Source organism: Panthera onca, chromosome C2 (genome assembly GCF_046562875.1).
Source record: "Panthera onca isolate mPanOnc1 chromosome C2, mPanOnc1 haplotype 2, whole genome shotgun sequence".
Lineage (NCBI taxonomy): Eukaryota > Metazoa > Chordata > Mammalia > Carnivora > Felidae > Panthera > Panthera onca.
The window spans coordinates 48113063-48135374 of NC_138347.1; the positions used below are offsets into that span (position 1 = coordinate 48113063).

At 42.7% G+C, this 22312-nt stretch overlaps 1 protein-coding gene across 1 annotated transcript; it reads left to right on the top strand.

Moving 5' to 3' along the window:
• Nucleotides 1–994: 994 nt before the first annotated feature.
• On the top strand, nucleotides 995–21933 carry NIT2 (nitrilase family member 2). The gene is made up of 10 exons (XM_060640843.3): nucleotides 995–1713; nucleotides 5017–5135; nucleotides 6626–6746; nucleotides 7803–7891; nucleotides 14006–14099; nucleotides 14616–14690; nucleotides 15759–15837; nucleotides 17556–17654; nucleotides 19803–19858; nucleotides 20207–21933. The coding sequence occupies exons 1-10, from the start codon at nucleotides 1686–1688 to the stop codon at nucleotides 20296–20298; spliced, it is 852 nt and encodes a 283-aa protein (XP_060496826.3). The 5' UTR covers nucleotides 995–1685; the 3' UTR covers nucleotides 20299–21933.
• Nucleotides 21934–22312: the final 379 nt, after the last annotated feature.

The window sequence follows — 22312 nt, forward strand, 5'->3', positions numbered from 1 at the left end:
TGAAGGCCCTTTCTCTCCTGGTTTTCCTACCTCTCAGGTGGCCCCTTATCAGGTTTCACAGGCCCCTCTTATACCTGTGCCTTTCATAGTCCACTTGCAACTTGTCACCCATATTCAGAGTTTTGTCTTAGTTTAAATTGCTGATGACTCCTAAATCATCCTCCAGCCTGCATATGGGAGTTTGAGGCTTAGGACCAACTGCCTACTGGGTGTCTCCGCTTCGATGTTCCAATAACATGCCCAGCCATGTTTGGTACCACTGTTACATACAACTTTATGCCAGTGAACTTGCAAATCTAAATGAAATGGGTGACCTTTTTTTTGACAGGTTGTAAGTGGCCAGTATTGACGCAGGAATCTCAGCGGGCTAATTAAACATAGCAGAAATTAACAGATTATTATCTTCCTGCTACAAAGCCAGGTCCAGATTGTTGAATCTTCAAAAAAATAGAACGTGTAATTGCTATGTATTTCCTCCCAGCTTAAGAAAGTTTTAAAAACTTTTAAAAACGTCTTAAAGTAGTACATGAACAGCTATATTTTCTCCTGTTAAATTTGCCACCTTTGCTTTGTCTCTGTATAAGCACATATTTTCTTTTTACGTTCAAGTCAGATTTTCTGACATTTCACCCTTAAATACTTCAGCAAATACTTCTCAGAGTAAAGATATTGTCTGGCATAATGACAATGTCATCATCACACAATTCATTAAAGCATCAAATATCCAGTTCATAAATATCCCTAATTATTCCAAAAATGTTTTAAGGGTATCCTTTTATTTATTTTTGAGAGACAGAGAAAACAGGGAAGAAGGGCAGAGGGAGAGAGAATCCCAAGCAGGCTGCCCGCAGGCCGATCTCATAAACTGTGAGATCATGACCCAAGCCTAAATCAAGAGTGGGAAATTCAACCGACTGAGCTACTCAGGCTCTTCTAGAGTATCCTTTTAAAAACCAGGACAGAGCATTAAAAAAAAAAAAAAAAAAAAAAAAAAAAAAAAGGCAAGATTTTATTAGTTTTGTGATTTTTGATCCCCAAACCTGACAACAAAAAGCACAGACATGAGACACACACACACAAACAATCCTAAAAAATACAAATGCAAAAGTCCTCACACAATATTAGCATATTTCAGTATGTAAGAGGTCTGAATTTTTGAGGATACAATGTTTGTCGCTCTTTTCCTCTCCCCCATGACCTAGCAGCTTTCTGGTCAGATCCCACTGATGTCTTGCGTGACTAAACCATCGTAGGTCATTCCATCCCGTTCCATCCCCAGTAGTCAGAGCGACTTGTTCAAGGAGCCCAAGGCAATCAGCATATACGGTATTATTGCCGGCTAGAGGTGCTCTAACCAGCAAGAGGTTCAATCCTTTCGCTGGCCAATTGTTAAACACCACTCCAATGTACCCCTTTGCCTTGCGAGGCATTCCTTTTACTGGAGCGTGGTGTTGTTATTCGTCGGTTCTCCTTGGTCCATGGTTTGCTCCTTGGTAGCGCCAACAGCGGACACCTAAACAGGTGTTGGAGCGCGGGAAAGACCACACGCTCTCCCTAGAGCCGCGGGACCGGGAGGCGGTCCGGAGGCGGAGCCTCGGCCGCACCAAGTCCTGCGTGCGGCTCTGCGCCGCCTCTCGCCGGGCCGCCGCTCTCCGCGCAGGGAACCGGGTCAGGCCGCGCCGCCCATGGTGCTGCTCGAGAGAGCCATGGCCAGTAAGTAGCGCGGCGGCCCGGGGGAGGGATCGCCGGCTCAGCCCCTCGCCTCCGCTTGTGTCCCCGCCGCGTCCCGGGCCTTTCCTGACCCGGCGCTCGCGGGGTTGAGGTCTCGGGTGGCGGAGCGCGGCCCGGCGCACTCCCGGGGAGTCCAGGCTTTCGGGAGCGCCAGGCCTCGCGACCGGAAGGGCCCGCGTCTTGCTCCCTGCAGGGCTCCTCCTGAGTCCCGTGCCTCTAGCTGCGTTTCGGCACCGCCGGCTGCAAATTCACCAGCGCCGGAAGAGGAGGGAGACGGGTGCACACAAGTTCCGCGCCCCCTTCTCCCCGTCCCGACCGGAAGACTGCACCTTCAGTAATTGGGAGACTTACTCGAGTGTGGGAACCTCTGCCTTGTGGGATTCTTGGAGGCTGTTAGGTTTTGCATGAGAAAGCGAGACTATCCAGGGGTGTCGCGTTCACTGTATTCACCTTAGATTGATTTTTTAACTTGAGTTTTGCGAAAGCATGTATCCTAATTATTTGTGTTTTGAACCCCGTCATGTGAAAATGAAGCATCGTTTTTCTCTGATTTGGGCTGTATGGTAAGAGGCCTGATTAACTTGCCCCATGTTGCACCGCCCGTCACACCCAGTGGAGAATGCTCTCTTCCCAAACAGAAAAAACTGGACGAGCTGTTTCTGCACCTGGACATTGAGCTTTCGGGTTAGGTATTACATGTTACACAAGTCTATCCTGGATCAGCCCCAGGGGGCGTTTCCAGCCATCTTTCTTTGTCCCCAGGTCTTTGCCCGATCCTTTTACATGAGGTTTTGGAGTGTCCTGGACCCCTAGTCTGGAGACCTGGATTAATACAGTTTTGCCTCAGTCCGTGGCAACAGGTCATTTAATCTTTCTGAACCTCAGTTTCCTGGACATCAACTGCCCCTCCTGAGGTCTTGCGAGGCCCCCACTAGATGCTAAGGTTTGTGCAAGTGCTCTGGTTTTCATTTTAACCTGCCAGTGCTCGGAGCAAGTCAGTGGCTGACTGCATGTTAGGATCGGGGTATGGAAGTCCTTTTACACACCTGCCTCTGGATGTGCCTGCTGTCTCTGAAGAGCCAGGACGAGACTGAGGCTGGTGGGCTTGAGAGATGTGGCTCGTGATGGTGTTGAGGATGGTGTCTGATTTCCTTGAGGAGTGTTTTCAAGTTACATGACCTCTTCCCGGCCCACCCAGAAACAAACAAATGCGGTTCCTGTCCTGCTTTACAGTTCCAGATTTTGGCTTGGATTGTCTCACTGACTTTGTTCACTGATTTTGTGCAGCTTCCCTCCCCCCTGCAATTTCCTCATCTACCAAATAGTGTTAATGACGCTTCACAGATGTTTGCATGTATAGAGGGCCTGGCACATTCCGTATGCTTTTCCCACATTGGTCCCTTCACTTTACTATGTTTTATCCTTTTTTTTTTTTTTTTTTTTTTTTTAACCCCCTTTGGTAAGTCTTTCATTGTTAGATGATGATGAATATTAGGGCAGCCAGGAACCTTAAAAGTCATTGTAATTTTCACTTTACAGCTGAGGAGATGAATTGACTAGTATTGTTTTCCACATCAAGAAACTTCCCGATGGTAGCCTTTCCGTGTCTCAGCCCCTGTGTGGAGTGGGTAATCTGCAGAATGTCAGACAGTCCCAAGCTTGGATCAGGACTTTCTGGATAGGATGAGGGAGAGAGGAAACTCTCAGCATAGCCATGGTGTATTCATCTTTTAATCCCTCCAGAGCAGAGACAAAGCCCAGCTCCTGAGTTACCGTGGAGACTTTTAGTAGGTCTGTGTGATGTTCTGGTGACAGCTAAAATTTGCTCCAAAGTTATCCCAGCTTTCGTTTCTTGTTTTAGATTCCTTTGTATTCATTCAGATTCTGAAACTATTCAACAAGCTACATTCAGGGTTACATTTAGCTCTTCTCACTGTTTTTAAGATACACCAAGGAATGGAGCATCTGAGTTTTCCTACTTTTAGGGTTCACAGTGGGCCAAACAGGCCATCAGAGGTCGGGGTCTGTCGGTGTTGCCTCTTCTGGGGACATTTGCACCAGTACAGCAGATACCCAGAGGGAGAACTCTAATGGTTTTCAGGTTCTAGAGCTTAGTTTTTTCTAGAGCAGCGGTGGGGGAGGGAAGCTAGGGAAGGCCTTTACTGAAGATTCCTGAAGTTTTGCAGAGCTTCATAGGTTGCCACGTGCTTTTGATCCTTTAATGTAGCCTCCCGTCAGACCAGGAGCAAAAACTATGCATCAATCAGGGTCCAGGCAGGACGTAGAAACCACACCAGTCACTTGAACACGGGAAATTGTATATAAAAAATTATTAACCAGTGGGTGATGACTATAAGAGTTACAAGAGAACTCTAGAGAATATAGGAAAAGCACATATAGGGTGTGGTTATTAGCTCAAAGAAGGAATAAGCCTGGAAGAACCCCTGACCTTCTTGGCTGATGGCAAATCTTGTTGGCTCTGTGGGACTCAGTCCCTGATAAAAATATGGAGCCTCTTACTCGAGTAACAGGAAAAAGCACTGTTAGCTTTTTCTAACAGTCTCCCTTGCAACCTCTCGTGGTGTTATTTGCCACTTAATATTGTGCTCTTTGGGGGCACAGGAATATTCATGGCGCCAGTGCAAAACCTCACAGGTGGCCGGGGGCCCTGCCCAATGACTAAGCACATGTGCAGCTCCTTAGCCGCCAGGCTTCCCTCCCTCCAGCCGCTGGACCTTTGCGCCCTGCCCCGGCTGGTGGTGGGGAGGTGGAGGCAGGCAACTCCCCTTCCATTGGGCTGGCCGCCCCAGGTCACTGGGTAGTTTCCAAGGGATTTCACCTGCACTGAGATGCACTCTGTATCTGGAACAGGGGTAGCTTGAGTCCCAAGAACAAATTGTGAGGGACAGTTCCATCTTCAAGTTCATTCTTCCTTCAAGCCGTGTTGTCAGTAGTATGTAAGAAGCTGGCCCTGCCTGCTTTGCTTGAGGCTCTTGTGCTGGCGTGGGGCCTCGCCCAGAGATGTTGCTCTATCCCCAGGTTTCTCAGCCTCCACATCATTCACCTTGTGGGTTGGATAATTCTTTGTTGTGAAGGACTGTTGTGTACTGTGGCGTGTTTAGCAATGTCCCTGACGCCTACGCACCAGAAGCTACTGGCACCCCAACGGTGGTGACGTTGTCAGATGTCTTGGGGAGGGGGTGCAGAATCTGTCTCTGGTTGAGAGTTGCTTTGATCCAGGAGTCAGGTCTTCTGACAGCTGTTTTCTTGTATCTTCGTCCTCAGCTTTCCGCTTGGCCCTCATCCAGCTTCAGGTTTCTTCCGTCAAATCAGATAACCTCACTCGAGCTTGTGGCCTCGTGCGGGAGGCAGCAACACAAGGAGCCAAAATAGTTTCTCTGCCAGTAAGTATGGAGGCGGAGGTGGCCGCTGCCCTCTGGGAACTTCTGATCCAGTAGCATACTGGCTGCTACCTCTCGTTGTCTTCTTGTGTCCTGGGGTCCAGCAGGGTCTTGTGGGTCCCCAGGATTGTTCCATGTTTAAGGGTCTTTGTGATAGGATGTGCCAGCGTGTTTACAGCTCTTTGGGATCATCTATCATGTTCAGAATCCTGGTAAGTTGTGTGGCTTACTTAAAGATAGAATACTCAGTGCCTTGGATACTTACCTTCTTTCCTTGTATAAGTAAGTCTTTCCAGGACTATGGCACACATAACTGATTGTAGTGCTAAGGCTCCAACATTTTTAGCAAATGGTTGAAAACTGGAAATTACTAGAGACATTTAGGAAGCCTGCAGTATCTTCCTAAATATGGTAGCCTGTAGTAAGCCAGTAGGGCTCTGCATGTATTTCTAGGTGATTGCTTTTAGAACAGAACCAGGTAAAGGTTGCACCACATTTGCTTGTCAGCAGGTGTAGTGTTGGCTCAGAGCTGGGTTCTGCTCATGCTAAGACACGCCTATACTGCATTTTGGGTCAAAGGACTACTGGGATCAGTGGTTGAACTATTCCAGGCAGCCCCCTCTTCCACTTTCCCTTTTGCGCTGTGGGGAGGAGGTGGCCCTTTGTAAACCCTGCTTAGATTGACTAGAGAATTTTCAGGGCCACCTTATGTTTTAGGCTCCAGTCCATCACAGATGTGGCCAGTGAGTCAGAATCTTTAACAAGGGAGCTTGAGATCTTAATGTGAATCCAGTCTTCCTTATGGCCACAGTTATGGGACTCGCCTGTAGCCTGATCACGGTCACTTGTTGCTTTAAGTTGCCAGGAGCGAGAATGAAAGCACCTAATTCTGCATGTGTCCTCTCTAACGTGTGTTGCGTAAGCTGATGATCCTCAGGTTTGAGTTTGCTAGCACAGTGCCTGGTGCACAGTCTCAGTGAATGATGAATTAGGATCAAAGTCTAGTTTTTGCTTTTCTTTTCTCACAGAGCTGCGGCAGATAGCATATCCCGGAAAATGAGAAATTTCTGTATTTTTTCAAACACAGGCTTTATTGCTTTACGTAGTTAATAATATAGTTTTGAGCCAATGGATTCATTCTAACACCCGAAGTCCTATGATTAAACCCAGTTGTCATGGGGCTCAGGTGCCCAGGGTGGGAACTCAGAGTTCTGCGGACACCGAGGGAGAGGCGGATTAGCTGGGGTGACAGGGATCTGAGAGAGCACACATGACTTGTGTCCTCTGGCCCAACCTGAGCCAGCTGTCAAGTTCGGCTCGAGGCCACAGGCTCTTTAGCCCTAGGATGCCAGTGTTTTTCTTATCGGCTGTGTTTTACCCTTTTGAGAGCAGGGCTAAGGGAGGCAGCTGTGTCTTCTGAGTTTAAGTTTAAAATGGGTGGGCTATTTTCACGGTTTCCCCCCCCCCCCTTTTCTCTGCCAACATTATTCTAGGAATGCTTTAATTGTCCATATGGCACGAAATATTTTCCCCAATATGCTGAGAAAATTCCTGGTGAATCTACACAGAAGCTTTCTGAAGTAGCAAAGGAGTGCAGCATATATCTCATTGGAGGTAACTTCCTACCCTCAAGGTATAATGACCTAAACATGAGAAACATCCAAATAATTTTTGTTTCATTTAAACAATGAAATACAAAGCACGTAAGTCAGACATTGAAAGAATGAGGTGGATCTTACGTAATAATGTGGAAGAATGTTCAAGACACAGTTATGTGGAAGAAGCACGTTCCGTATGATATGAACAGGCACTCTCAGATTAATCCCTGCCACAAAAGGTTATATATTTTTGTATGTGTTTGTATATGTAGCACATAGTAAGTATTGTATAAAGACGCACCAAACTGATAATGATGACTTTTCCCTGGAGAAGGAATGGGAATACAGGGCAGGTGGAAATGTGGAAAGAAAACACTGTATTGGAGTGTCTTTCGTTATACTAATACAATGTTAGGAAATTTTGTTTTCTCATAAAGAGGCCACATATATCAAGGTAGCTTTATAAGTATGGTTTTGAAATAAATGTGGTTTCAAAATAAATTTTTAAAATGTATTTGCTTAAATAAAAATCAGTACAGTAAAGCTGTTCAATAGATCTAGCAAACAAAATTATTCTCTGTTATGACATGTTGGAATTAGAAACAGATGAGAGGTGAAGAAAAGACAAGCAATAAAAAAGAAATGCGGGAACTACATTCAGTGATGGCAGGATTGGCTTCCATTCCCATCAGGAGGCCTAATGGGGATACAGTTACTTTGCAGGACGTGGTGATTGGAAGTTGAGCAACAGTGAATTCTCTGTGTTTCTCTAGTGTTATAGATTAACAGATCTTGTAGCTCAAGATCAAAGCAGAATTCAGAACCAGTTTGGTTATTTTTGAACCTGTCTTTGGCATCTGACTTAATTACATTTCCTCTCTACTCTGGAGTTTGTCTCTGAAACATCATATTAAAGAAGACAAAAAAGAACATAATTAAATAACCCTTAGGAGATAGTATGCTTTATTGTTGGACCCAAGTGACAGTTTGTCAAGTGTTTGTCCTGTTATCATACAAGAGTGCTTTATTCAGAATATTTTCTTTGCTCCTGTGTTTCTCTTCTCAATGAGAGGTTCTGTTCCTGAAGAGGATGCTGGGAAATTCTATAACACCTGTGCTGTGTTTGGGCCTGATGGAACTTTACTGATAAAGTACAGAAAGGTAAGTAGGGAATGTGGCAAGCCTCATTACCTCTTGAGAATTTGCTGTGAAATCCCCTAGTTCCTCTCATCAAATTTTACACATGTGGGGCGTTTGACTAGTTGGTATAGTCAACTTGTCGAATCTTGGCTGTTGGCATTTTGATATAAATTTTAGACTTAGCCTGTCAGTTTCAGCAAAGGAAAAATCTGTAGGAATTTTGATTAGAATTGCCCAGTGTTTATAGTGCACTATTGACAATAGCCAAAGTATGGAAAGAGCCCGAATGTCTATCGACTAATGAATGGGTAAAGAAGATGTGGTATATGTGTATATATCAATATATTTATATCTATATCTGTAACTATATATATATATGTGTATATATATATACACACACATATATATATATACACATGTATATATATATACATATGTATACACACATACATACAATGTAATATTACTCAGTGATCAAAAAGAATGAAATCTTGCCATTTGCAACAATGTGGATGGAACTAGGGTGTATGATGCTAAGCAAAATAAGTCAGAGAAAAACAAACATATGACTTCACTTGTATGTGGAATTTAAGATACAAAACAGATGAACATAAGAGAAGGGAAGCGAAAATAAGATAAAAACAGAGAGGAAGACAAACCATAAGAGACTCTTAAATACAGAGAACAAACTAAGGGTTGCTGGAGGGGAGGTTGGTGGGGGATGGCTAAATGGGTGATGGTCATTAAGGAGGGCACTTGTTGGGGTGAGCACTGGGTATTATATGTAAGTGATGAATCACTAAATTCTATTCCTGAAATCGTAATTACACTAAATGTTAACTAACTTGGATTTAAATTAAAAATAAATAAATAAAGCGAATACTTAGAATGATAAAAAAAAAAAAAGAATTGCATTGAAAATAGAGATCACTTTGGGAACAGTTGACATTTGGTAAATGCAAATACATTGAAGATTGTTAAATACTTTGGGTATTGATCCTTTTATTGTTGTGAAATCCCTTTCTTTCTCACAATAATCTTTGTCTTGAAGTTTATCTCTGATATTGCCATGGCCATTCTAATCTTATACTTACTGTTGTATGGTACATTTTTTTTCTAATTCCTTACTTTCAACCTGAATGTATCTTTGTATTTTATTTATTTATTTATTTATTTTAGCAGGTGTATTTAATTTATTTTTTAAATTTACATCCAAATTAGTTAGCATATAGTGCAACAGTGATTTCAGGGGTAGATTCCTTAATGCCTCTTGCCCATTTAGCCCATCCCCCCTCCTGCAACCCTTTCAGTAACCCTCTGTTCTCCATATTTGAGTCTCTTATGTTTTGTCCCCCTCCCTGTTTTTATATTATTTTTGCTTCCCTTCCCTTATGTTCATTTGTTTTGTATCTTAAAAGTCATCATATGAGTAAAGTCATATGATACTTGTCTTTCTCCGACTAATTTCGCTTAGCATAATACCCTTTAATTCCATCCACGTAGTTGCAAATGACAAGATTTCATTCTTTTTGATTGCCGAATAATACTCCATTGTATATATATACACACACCACTTCTACTTTATCCATTCATCAGTCGATGGACATTTGGGCTCTTTCCATACTTTGGCTATTGTTGATAGTTCTGCTATAAACGTTGGGGTGCATGTGTCCCTTCGAAACAGCACACCCGTATCCCTTGGATAAATACCTAGTAGAGCAATTGCTGGGTCATAGGGTAGTTCTATTTTTAATGTTTTGAGGAACCTCCATACTGTTTTCCAGAGTGGCTGCACCAGTTTGCATTTCCACCAGCAGTGCCAAAGAGGTCCTTTTTCTCCGCATCCTTGCCAACATCTGTTGTTGCCTGAGTTGTTAATGTTAGCCATTTTGACAGGTGTGAGGTGGTATCTCATTGTGGTTTTGATTTGTATTTCTCTGATGATGAGTGATGTTGAGCATTTTTTCATGTGTCGGTTGGCCATCTGGATGTGGTCTTTTGAGAAGTGTCTATTCGTGTCTTTTGCCCATTTCTTCACTGGATTCTTTGTTTTTTGGGTGTTAATTTTGATAAGTTCTTTATAGATTTTGGATACTAACCCTTTATCTGATATGTCCTTTGCAAATATCTTCTCCCATTCTGTCAGTTGCCTTTTAGTTTTGCTAATTGTTTCCTTTGCTGTGTGTTTCCTTTGTATTTTGATGAAGTCCCAATAGTTCATTTTTGCTTTTGTTTCCCTTGCCTCTGGAGACATGTTGAGTAAGAAGTTGCTGTGGCCAAGGTCAAAGAGGTTTTTGTGTGCTTTCTCCTTGAGGATTTTGATGGCTTCCTGTCTTACATTTAGGTCTTTCATCTGTTTTGAGTTTATATTTGTGTATGGTGTAAGAAAGTGGTCCAGGTTCATTTTTCTGCATGTCGCTGTCCAGTTTTCCCAGCACCACTTGCTGAAGAGCTGTCTTGATTCCATTGGATATTCTTTCCTGCTTTTGTCAAAGATTAGTTGGCCATACGTTTGTGGGTCCATTTCTTGGTTCTCTCTTCTGTTCCATTGATCTGAGTGTCTGATTTTGTGCCAGTACCATACTGTCTTGATGATTACAGCTTTGTAATACAGCTTGAAGTCCAGTGTATCTTTATAATTAAAATGATTCTCTTGTAGCTAGCATACAGTTGGGTCTTGTTGTTTTATTCATTTTGACAATTTCTGCCTCTTAGCTGGAGCACTGACTTCACTTATATTTAATTTTTGATATGGTTTGATTTAGGCATTAGACATTTTAGTGTTTTTTTTCTTTGTTCCTCTTTCCAGCATTCTTTTGGTTTAGTTGAGTATTTTTTAGAATTCCATTTTAATTTAACTATTGGCTTTTAGTTATACCTCGTTGCTTTTTTTTTAAGTTGTTGTCCTAAGGATTACCATACGCACCCTATCTTTTCATAGTCTACTTAGAATTAATATCCTACTATTTCATATGAAATTTAAGAACTTCACAATTATATAGATCAATTTCCTTCCTTCTCCCCTCTTTCTGTTATAGTTGTCATACGTATTGCATAATAAATCCCACAAAACACTAAGTTTTTAAGTAATCATTTGTATGTAAAGAAATTTAGATAAAATTATTTTGTTTGCTGAAATATTTAGCTTCTTTGTATTTTTCTTTCTAAAGATCCTAGTTCTGTCTGGTATCTGCCTTCAAACAGAAAGAATTTTTGTAGTGAGGATCTGGTAGGTAGGAATGCTCTTAGTTTTGGTTTATGAATATATCTTTATTTTGTCTTCATTCTTGAAAGATATTTTTGGTGGAATAGAATTCTGGGTTGACAGTTTTCTTTTCTCTCCTAGCAATTTGAGCAATGTTTTTCATGTATTTCCTAGCCTCTTTTTAAGCATTTTTCTGATAAGAATTCGGTGGTGATTTGTATTGTTGTTCTATATGTAATTCGTGGTTTTTTTCTGTCTGCCTTCAAAATGTTTTCCATAATCTTTAGTTCTCAGTGTTTTGACTCTGATGTGCCTATGTAGATATAGTTTTCTTTTTATTTCTCTTGCTTTGTGCTTATTTATTATTTTAAAAAAAAATTTTTAAACTTATTTTTGAGAGAGAGAGAGATAGTGTGAGCAGGTAAGGGGCAGAGAGAGAGGGAGACACAGAATCTGAAGCAGGCTCCAGGCTCTGAGCTGTCAGCACAGAGCCCAATGTAGGGCTCGAACTCATAAACTGTGAGATCATGACCTGAGCCTGAAGTCAGACGCCTGACTGAGCCACCCAGAGCCCTGCTTTGTGCTTCTTTAATCTGTAAATTTAACTCTTTCGTCCTGTTGGGGCATTATTTTGTTAAATGCCTTTCTGTTCCATTCTCTTATTGGACTTCAATTTTGATACTGTTCTACCAAACCAGGTTTCCAAGACTCCAGTTTTTTGTTTTTCCAACCTTTTTCCTCTATCTTCTTCAGCTTGGACAGTTTCCATTCATCTGTCTTCAAGTTCTCAGAGTCTTTCTTCTGTAATCCCTAGTCTCCTGTGTGCCATCCCAGTGAAATCTTTTAAAATTTCAGATAAACTTTTATTTCTCTACTAATTATATCCTATTTGTCTATTCATTAAGAGCATATTTCTCCTTATACCCTTGAGCCTAGTTTAATAGCTCCTTTTTGGTAATTATCACATCTGACTCAGGCTGGGGTCTGCTTCATTGATTATTACGTTTTCTTTAAAGTTAGGTAACATTTTCTTATTTGTGTGTCTAGTAATTTTGGATTGCATATTAGATTCTATGTTGTTGAGATTCCAGCTTCTATTATATTACTCTGAAAAGGGTTGAATTTTTTTGTTTTAGTAAGTAGTTAACTTCATTGTACTCAAACACCATACTCTTTTTCCTTTGTGAGGTAGGCAGTAACTTCAGGTTCTCCATTCTTTTTTTTTTTTTTTTTTTAATGTTTATTTACTTTTGAGAGAGAGCACGTGTGCATGCATGAGTGAGGGAGGGGCAGAGAGAGAAGGAGACACAAAATCCAGATCCAAACAGGTTCCAGGCTCTGAGCTGTCAGCACAGAGCCCAACGTGGGGCTCACCACAAGATCATGATCTGAGATGAAGTCCAGTGTTTAACCGACTGAGCCACCCAGGCACCCCTCAGCTGCTCTGTTCTATCTAAAGTTGTTAGCTTTGGGGCTAAACAACTAGCTTTTTGTGCTAGTAACCTCACTGTTTGAAGTGCATATTTTTAGTATTGAGTTTTCCAGTCCATGAATGTGTATATCCCACCGTTCATTCAAGCTTTTAAAAATTTCTCTTGAAATGTTTTTTTTTTAATTTTTTAAAAAATTTTTTTAAATGTTTTTATTTACTTTTGAGTAAATAAAGTAGAGAGGGACAGAGCATGAGCAGGGGAGAGGCAGAGAGAGAGGGAGACACAGAATCTGAAGCAGGATCCAGGCTCTGAGCTGTCAGCACAGAGCCCGATGCGGGGCTCGAACTCACAGACTGTGAGATCGTGACCTGAGCTGAAGTCGGAGGCTTAACCGACTGAGCCACCCAGGCACCCCTCTCTTGAATTGTTTTTATAGTGCTTTGGGTACAGTCTTGTATATCATTTGCTAGATTTATTCCTAATTGGTGGTTTTTGATGCCCTTTCATTTTCTGTTTCTTGCTAGTATATAGAAGTACAACTAATTTTAAAAGTACTGACCTTGTATGTTGTAACCTTGCTAAACTCCTTAATTTCAATAATTCAGCTGTAGATTTCTTTTGGAGTTTGTAGGTACATTGTTATATCATCTGAGAATAATTACAGAGTTAATTTTATCTTTCTCATCCTCATGGTTTTTATTCCTTTCTGTTGCCTTGTTGCTTGGGTTAGGATCTCTGAGATCCTCTGAATAGGAGGAGTCCTTGTCTTGTTCCTGATCTCAGTATGAAAAGGCTTTTAATGTTTCACTGTTAAGTATGATGTTCCTTCCTTTTTTACTTTTGCAGATGCTATGTCAGAGTAAGGGAATACCCTTCCCAGAAGAGTTTTTTTCTTCTGTTTTGAAAATATGAATGGATTTAGAAGTTTGCCAAATGCTCATTATGTACCTCTTAAGATGTTCATATGACTTTTCTCCTTTATTTTGTTAGCTATTTGTAGTAAATTACATTGATTTCCTCATGTTAACACGTGCTTTCCTTGAATAAATCCAATTTCAGATGATGTGTTGCACTTTTTATATATTGCTGCATTTAGTTGGGAAAATTGTACCGATTTTTAATTACCCACTCTCCACCTCTCCTGCCAATGTGTCAGTTTGATTATGATTCTGTGATGAAGACTTCAGTAAGCATTTATACTGAATAAGAAAGTAACACATTAGCTGCCTTCCGTAAGAAACCTAGATATCACCTTGCGTACTACATAGGAAAGAAGTGTCATAAAACTACTGCTTTGTGGATTTTTTCCAGTTTTGTATATTAGAGCTCATTTTGATAAGATGTCAGCTTGTGGGTTGGGTTGTGGGCAGGTTGGGGTTACTATTTGTATAGTTGATCTTAGAGCATCCCTATTTCTGGGCATGGAAGGACGTTTGTAAATTGCTGCCGTGAACCCTGCTGGAAAAGAGGTAACCAAATCCATTACTTGTGATGCAGCTCCATCTGTTTGATATTGACGTTCCGGGGAAAATTACATTTCACGAATCTGAAACGTTGAGTCCCGGTGATAGTTTCTCCACATTTGATACTCGTAAGTACTAAGTTCACCTGTTTCAGCAGTCTCAGTAGACGAGGGCCAGGCGTTCTTTTCTTTTCTTTTTTTTTTTCTCTTATGTTCCTCCCCGACTTCTTTACATACCCTGACTATAAGACCAGAAATGAGAAGGGTATAGAATGGCCAGAGATCTAGAAATAGTGGGCTGAATGGAGAACTACGGGTTTGTCATGATTTTGCTCTGCCATTTGGTCACAGACTATTCGTATGATCACTTCCAGAGTTTATCTGTCAGGCTGTGATTGAATACTTCCCACATAGAAATAAGCATTCAATTAGAATGAACTTCTTATTTCTAATCTGCTGACATAAATGATGTCTTCGTGAGGGAAAATCCAAGCAGGCATAAGCTTGTACATTTTCTCCATCCATGGGCCCTGGGTAATGTATTACCTTCATTGTTTGGTGATCTCAAATGGAGGCTTTACCCTGCCACGCCATGTTGCAAAAGAGGTTAACTTTTCATTTGTGCATTTTCTGTTTGAAAAACAGCTTACTGCAGAGTGGGCCTGGGCATTTGCTATGACATCCGCTTCGCAGAGCTCGCACAAATCTATGCGCAGAGAGGTGAGATCACCGAGGTTGTGCTGTGGAGGTGCTTCCAGCTTTGGTTCCGGCCTGGTCTTCGTGGGTAGAGGGAGGGAGCCCTTGGTCAGAAAAACCGGAGGAGAAGCCTTACTCTGTCCACCCTCATCCCGGCTGCTCAGACGTTGCTGCACGTGGACAGCACAGCTGTTTGGAGGTTGCATTTCAGCACACCGTGGAGCTAAGCAGGAGCCATGCTCCTAAATCTTCTCTGCCCCTCGAACCCTTCTTGCTACTGTATTTGGAAAGAGTAGCTTGGAGCCCGCTAGAAGTGAGGATGTGGTCTATAGTGCCTGTCATGATTTCACACTCAGTGTTCCTGCAGGTTGGGCACAGTAGAAATGTAGTCAGTGACATTCTGGTCCAGAGAACAAGTGTCCTTGCTGTCCTGGAAGAGCACGGAGCCAAGTCACAAGATCTGGGTTCTGGTTCCAGCTCTTTCCCTTAATGGACATGATACTTTGAGTAAATTATTTAATCTTTACAGCAGCATGGATCTCCATTTTTTCATAGGCATGGGGTGGAGATTAAGGAAGGAGAGCTTAGAAAGCTCTTTGTGTGGTAGTCAACAAATAGGAGCATCCCACTAGACTGTCCAAGCTACTCTGATTTGGACTTGACTGTCACTTCAAGTGGAATGGGTGCAGGCGTTGTGACTGCCTGGTCAGCAAAACAGGTGGGGGGTGCACAGGCTCTGTGTTGGCGGTTTCTGTTGACTTCTGTCAGTAAGTGTTAGAGCACCTACTCTGCCCCTCATTTCATTTGAAAAGCATTACAAAATGTGGTCCTTGGCCACGCAGAGCTGGCCATATGGTGCTGACAGAAATCTGTGAAGTCACATACAGTGGTTTCGGTCATCAATAGCACTGTTCTTCTATGTCTATGTGCAGCGTGTGTGTGTCCCCAAAGGAATCCTACCTTGGCGGACATCTTTTTTTTTAGGTTTGGGAGAGTTTGAGTTTGTTCCCCACTGGGTAAGGACCAAAATGGGGACTGAGTGTGGGGTGGTGTCAACCTGCACCCATTCTTCTCTGGCCGTTCTGTCTCAAGGCTGCCAGCTGTTGGTATATCCTGGAGCTTTTAATTTGACCACTGGACCAGCCCACTGGGAGTTGCTTCAACGAGGCCGGTAAGAAAGCATCTCAGGCACACCTTCAAATGTCAGTGTTGCCTTGTTGCAGAGATTTCCAGTCTGGGGGAAGAACCAACCTTCCTGATACAGGATGCTGCCCCTGACTCAGGTGCCCTGACATCCAGATGCAGTGGGAAAGGATGAATCACCCCGTTGACTATGTTGCTTGGATCGCGATGCTTCTCCTACCCCAGCCCTTACCTCATTCTGCTAGTCCTAGAATACCCTGCCGAGACACTGTTTTTCTATTCTGCGAATCCCAGGCATTGCATAGTGTCTTTGGCATGTCCCAGTAGCTGTTACCTGGGTCCCTGAGGCTGAGGAGTGAGTGGTGAAGGGTAGATGGCTGAGGTGGATGTAATATGGAAGGGGAAAGGAGTGTGACTTGTGTGTCTGTGTAAAGTGTGCTGAAAACCATGAAATATTGGTCAGAGACACTGGCTCTCTCCGTTACAGTTCTGTTAGTTGAGGTATCCTATACTTAGAGGAAAGTACACTGATTTTAAGTCTGTAGGTTGGGAAGTTTTTACATGTGTATGCACCTCTGGCCGCGGTCAATATAGAACACTTCCGGATCTCTAGAATGCTCCCCTTTGCTCCTTCCGTCTACCCTCTCCTTTGCCCAGATATGGCCACTATTCTCACTTCTAAAGAGGTTGGCAATTTTTATTGGAGGAGGAAGCAGAGGTGTTTGGTTGGTTGCTTGGTGGAAGATGGGGTAGGGGTGTCTGATACCATGAATATTAATTAATGCAGTCTTGTAGGGAGCAGGAAAGGCTTGGGAGATATCGGAATGGCCTGGCATGGACCTGTTGGTTGAGCCCAGGATGCTCCCAGGTGAGGTGGCTTGATGTACCCAGGCTGCCACCTGAAATTCTTACCTAATTTGAGATGATGGGGCTGTGGCCACTGGAGGCATGGAGATGCCACACAGCCCTGCAAAGTGTTTGGCCCCAGCAAGTCCAGTCCAGTCTCTCTGGCCACCTTGACTTGATTAACCAGAGAGGATCTGCTCGTTTATATGGTAAAAGGTTGGCTCAGGCCAGGATCTCAACTGTGGCAGTATTAACATTTTAGACTAGCTCATTCTTTGTTATAGGGGCTGTTCTGTGCACTGTAGGATGTTTAGTAGCATCCCTGACCTCTACCCTCCGGGTGCCAATAGCAACCCCCATCATGAAAGTCAAAAAGTCAGAGTCAGTGTCTTCAGACATTGGCAAATGGCCCTACTGGGCAAAATCACTCCCAGTTGAGAAGTGGCTTATGCATTAAGTATACTTTTAGAAGAGAGGGTTTCATGGCTTCGTTTGTTCCCTTCCATGTCTGAGCCAGCCTATCCTGTCCCAGTTTTTATTTTATTTTATTTTATTTTATTTTATTTTATTTTATTTTATTTTAAAGACTTTTTTTAATGTTTATTTTTCAGAGAGAGAGAGAAAGAGAGCATGCGTGCGTGAGCAGGGGAGGGGCAGATAGGGAGACACAGAATCTGAAGCAGCCTCCAGGCTGTGAGCTGTCAGTACAGAGTCCAACACGGGGCTCAAACTCAGAAACTGTGAGAGCATGACCTGAGCCGAAGTCCGATGCTTAATGAACTGAGCCACCCAGGCACCCCCCACTCCGTCCCAGTTTTTAAAAGAAGGATCTGTACCCTTGGGATAGAAAAATGTTGCCAATCTATAATATATGAATTACCTCTTTTCTGTCGACAACAGGGCTGTTGATAATCAGGTATATGTGGCCACGGCATCTCCTGCCCGGGATGATCAGGCCTCCTATGTTGCCTGGGGACACAGCACTGTTGTGAGTCCTTGGTGAGTTGGCTAAGCAGGGAAAGGCTCTCCAGGAGCTTGGGAGAGATTGCACTGGGGGGGTGGGTTGTCTGATTCCCCACCAGCCCTGCCCCTTCCCAGCCCTCCATCCTCACATGCCTCCTCGGTCTCCACTTCGTCTGCGAGAGACACTTGCACTTGGAAACCACGTGAGAAAGAATCGGGGCCTGCTGTCTTTCTTGATTGAGCATTTGACCTTAGCCCTCTTCTGAGCTTCTCAGTAGCTTTTGTTATCAGTCAGACTTTGATCACATGGGGGAAGCACGGCAGCAGTCATGGGTGGGTGATTTTAGTAAAAGAGGCTCTCAGATTGTTGGCTTTTGGTTAAAATTTAAGCTAGGTGATTAGTTGTAGAGCAGAAATGGGTTATAGGGTGAGGATTTTGCTCCCTGCATAATGATTAGAGGATGGGGGAGGATGGGTTCATTTAAGCAAAACTGTGACCTTGTCCTCTGTGAGAGTGTAAAGCATTGTCTTAGAGAAGCCAGCATGGGAGTTCTCCCACCTGCACACCCAGTTGTATGTTACTGTACGTAACTCATGGTCTGTACTTGAATGGTTTCCACAGCACTTTCACACACATGGCCTCCATGTGAATGAGACTTTTCCTATGTTAAGCTCAGTTTATAGATGGTAGAATTGAAGTTCGTGGGATAAAATAGCCAGAACTGGTGTTTAGATTCAGGACTTCTGACTTTAGAACTCGGATTTATTCCATACCACTCACACATCTGTATGATTACACACATACTGCTGTGTATTTACATAATTTCAGGATAAATATGCCAGTAACAAGGCCGAGAAGGGTTATATATCACTGGGGTGTGTCTGAAATTCTCTCTTCTGACCTTCTAGGCCCCAAAGATGAAAGAATGTGATAGGGGAAGGCCTTGGAAGATAAGACCAGTGAGAGATTCCAGGGAGCCTCCTGCATATTAGGTTTGGAAGGCACTGGCAGACTGGAAGGATTAAGTTGTCTTGAACATTTTCTTAAACTTGGTTCAAGTTCCTCTGTTCATTTGTTAGTGACAGGCTTCCTGGCCTTCTGGGCAGCTCTGCTTCCCTGCTAGGGTTCTCCTGATGAACTTCATTGCTGATCAGGCTGGCTGCTTCTGACACAAAGTAGTTGTACTTTATTCTTTTCAGAATTCTATCTGTAGGACTTGGGGCCCTCGGTCTTATATTGACATCAGGAATGGCTGCCTGGGGTTAACCCAGAGATGGAGATCTTTGAATGCCAGAGCAAATGGGGAAGAAATAGAAAAGAATAAAAATGAATTCAGTTAAGTGGCATTAATGATGATGTTTGTAGCTCATTTGTGCCAAAAATTTGTTTGTGGCCATCTGGGAAATGGAACCAATTACTGTATCAGATTGTTTGTTAGGTCAGATTACTTTATTTTGTGCTTTGGAGAAATTTCATTTCACTAGATGTTTTTGAAGCCCTGCTTTGGGCCAAGAGACTCAGCACTGGAATCTTTTCCACATCAGCCTTTCCCCAGATTTGGGAAGGAGTGTTCCTGTTTCTAAGTGTGAGGCTCCTCTCCTATTGGGGTGTGCTTTACACACCACTTCTATCCAGACCCCAGGCTGAAACCTTTCCTTCAAAAACTGAAACCCAATAACATAGGGACACAGGGACCACAGGCACAAGACTGGAGATCCAGGCAGTGCAGGGCTGTGCTCAGACCCAACCTTACCATCCCCTGCCTTGGAAAACATGGAAGGAGCAGAGCCAGACCACCCTCCCGAAAGGGGTCTTTCTGATCTGCACTCATGAAGGGACAGGACAGAGCTTCCCGCTGCTTACAGGTAGCTCTGTTTTCAGAGGTTTATAATCATGGAGGAACTACCACTTCCTAGCAGTTGGCAGTTTACAGAACATACTCCGTAATCTAATCTAAGTCCTCACAGAGCTCTGATTTCCACTTTATAGACTAGGAAATGGAGAGTGCAGGTGACTTGGCACAAGGCCAAATGGCTACTTAAATGGTGGAACAGGAATTTATGCCCCTCCTTTCTTGTCTTTAATCTCAGATTCCTTCCCCTGAGGCCTTCGAGGTGGGACAAGAATAGGGATCCTGATACCCACAAACATTAGTGACCTACTCCCTAACAAATCTCTTTCAGGGGAGATGTCCTTGCCAAGGCTGGCACTGAAGAGACCATCGTGTATTCAGACATAGGTAAGATCTGCTGTGGCACGGTTGAGGTCTCTGGCATCCCCATTGGTCTGAGGTGATTCCTAGCTGTGAAGCTCCTGTCGCTTGGAGGGGCTCCCTTGTGCCACCTTCTCGTTTATCCTTGGTTCTCCGGCCAAACCCTGGGGGCTATAACTCCGGTTGAGTTTTCTTGGTTTGGTTTGAAATAACTCCAGCGGGACCGCCAGGTCAGCCGGTGCCTTTGGACAAGGCCTCTATATTCCTGAGTTACTTGCCGAGACTCTGGTGGTTTTTATACTGTTTGGGGAAGAAATTCTCATTGGTTAGTGAGGAGTTACATCCTATTAATAGTACACTTTCCTGTTTTTGCAGACCTGAAGAGGTTGGCTGAAATACGCCAGCAAATCCCCATTTTTAGCCAGAAGCGATCAGACCTTTATGCAGTGGAGGCGAAAAAGCCCTAAGGTTTATGCTTCTAACATGTCATGAAAAACAGGATGATGTTTCTGCAATGTAATCAACTCCCTGTTGAATTCTTTAAGGAGATTTTTTTTTTTTTTCTAATTTCAGACTTTTCCTTTCTTGGGAACTCTCTATTGAGATGATGGAGCATCAGCACATGATATTTTTCACACCATATTAGATAGTTAAAAAGGGCTCAGGCTGGCCTTGCGAGCAGAAGGAAAAGGAGATGGCTATAACTCCCATACTAAGTTGCTTCATAGCAGTTGGTGAAAGTATCAGATCTTGGTATCCTGGTGGTTGCTTCACCTGGTACCAATAGATTTATGTCACATACCGCTTATCTCACTGCTGGGGTTGGAATCCATTACGTAGAAAATTTGGTCTGGTGCCACTCTCTTTTGAGTAGGACGTTGAAGTTTATATTTTTAGTCTGTGAGTAGCTATGGAAAGCAAGGTTATTTACCCTTGGTGTTTGCTAGAGGAGATGGCAGCCCCATCCCTTCCCGGCAGCCTTGGGGCTCTTCAAATTCAAGAAGGAGCCAATGAATCAACCCCAGACCCTCCTGGTCTTAGAGAAAAGGCAGTATCAACAGGGAGTCCTATGGAAGAATGGCAGCAGTGGCATTTGGTCAAGGCAACTAAAGTATGAGTCTCTGTAAAAGATTTTCCTGATGGGGTGAGTGTCTGAAAATATCTTTGTCTTTTTGCTTTTCTCCCTAGTAACACTTTCTAGCTTGATGAAGGCAAGCTAGTGGTTTTAGCCTAGTGGTTTTCAGAATCCTTTTGCACAATTAAAAATTAACGATTCCAATGAACTTTGTTTTTATGTATGTTACAGTTGGTGGTGGGCTAATAAACATTTAACAACCAGCTGTCCAAAAAAAAAAAAAAAAAAAAGGCCCTGATTTTGCAGTAGTTGGCAGTAGTATTTGCCAATTTCCTTGGTATAAATACTTTCACTGTGGCCAAGTACAGACTATCAACATGACCCCTCTAAACACAGAGTTGGAAATAGATGCACAGTGGGCACTTGTGAGCTGGTGTAATCCTGCTCTCGCACACCACTGTTTACATATGTAGAGATATTTATCATCCTGGAAAATAAAACAAAACCTTAAAATAATACACAAGCACACATTCTATTAGCTATAAGAGTGATGATATCATCATGTGTCATTTAACCCTTGGAAACCGGCATTGTATACCCAGAGGAGTACAGGAGTGAAAAAGGCAAATGACGTTTTAAAATTAAGTCTACAATTTGGTAAAATTTGACACATGTATACATCCATGAAAGCGCTCTCATCAAGATAATGAACCCTCCCCTGGTGTTTTCTTAAGCTGTTATATAATCCCTTCAGCCACTCTTCTTCTCCCCAGGCGATCACTGATCAGCTTTGTCACTGTAGATTAGTTTGAATTTTCTATAATAACCCAAAAGTGGAATCATGCCATATGTATACTTTTTTACATCTTCTTTCACTCATCGTAATTACTGGGGGACTAATTCCTGTGTGTATCACTCATTTCTTTTTTATTGCTGAATGGTAGTCCACTGTATTTATCTGTTCACCTGTTGATAGACATTCGACTTTTTAGTTTTTGGCTATTAGAAATAAAGCTGCTAGAAAACATTTTGCACAAATTGTTCATTTTTCTTGAGTAAATATCTAGGAGTGGAATGGCAGGGGCCTATGTGTATTTCACTGCCAAACTATTTTCCAAAGTGACTGTGCCATTTTATTTCTTGCCATCCGTCTGTCAGTGTCCGGGTTGCTCCGCGTCCTCACCAATATTTGGTGTGATAATTTGATTTTAGCTCTTTTAATGTGCATGTGATGTGATTTCATTGTGGTTTTACTTTGTATTCTCCTGATGATTAATAGTGTTGATCATCTTTTCCTTTGCTTTTCCTGTATCCTTTTCAGTGAGGTGTCCCTTCATATCTTTTCCCCTTGTTTTGGTTCAGTTATTTATCCTTGTATTGATCAGTAACAGTTCTTTATATACTCT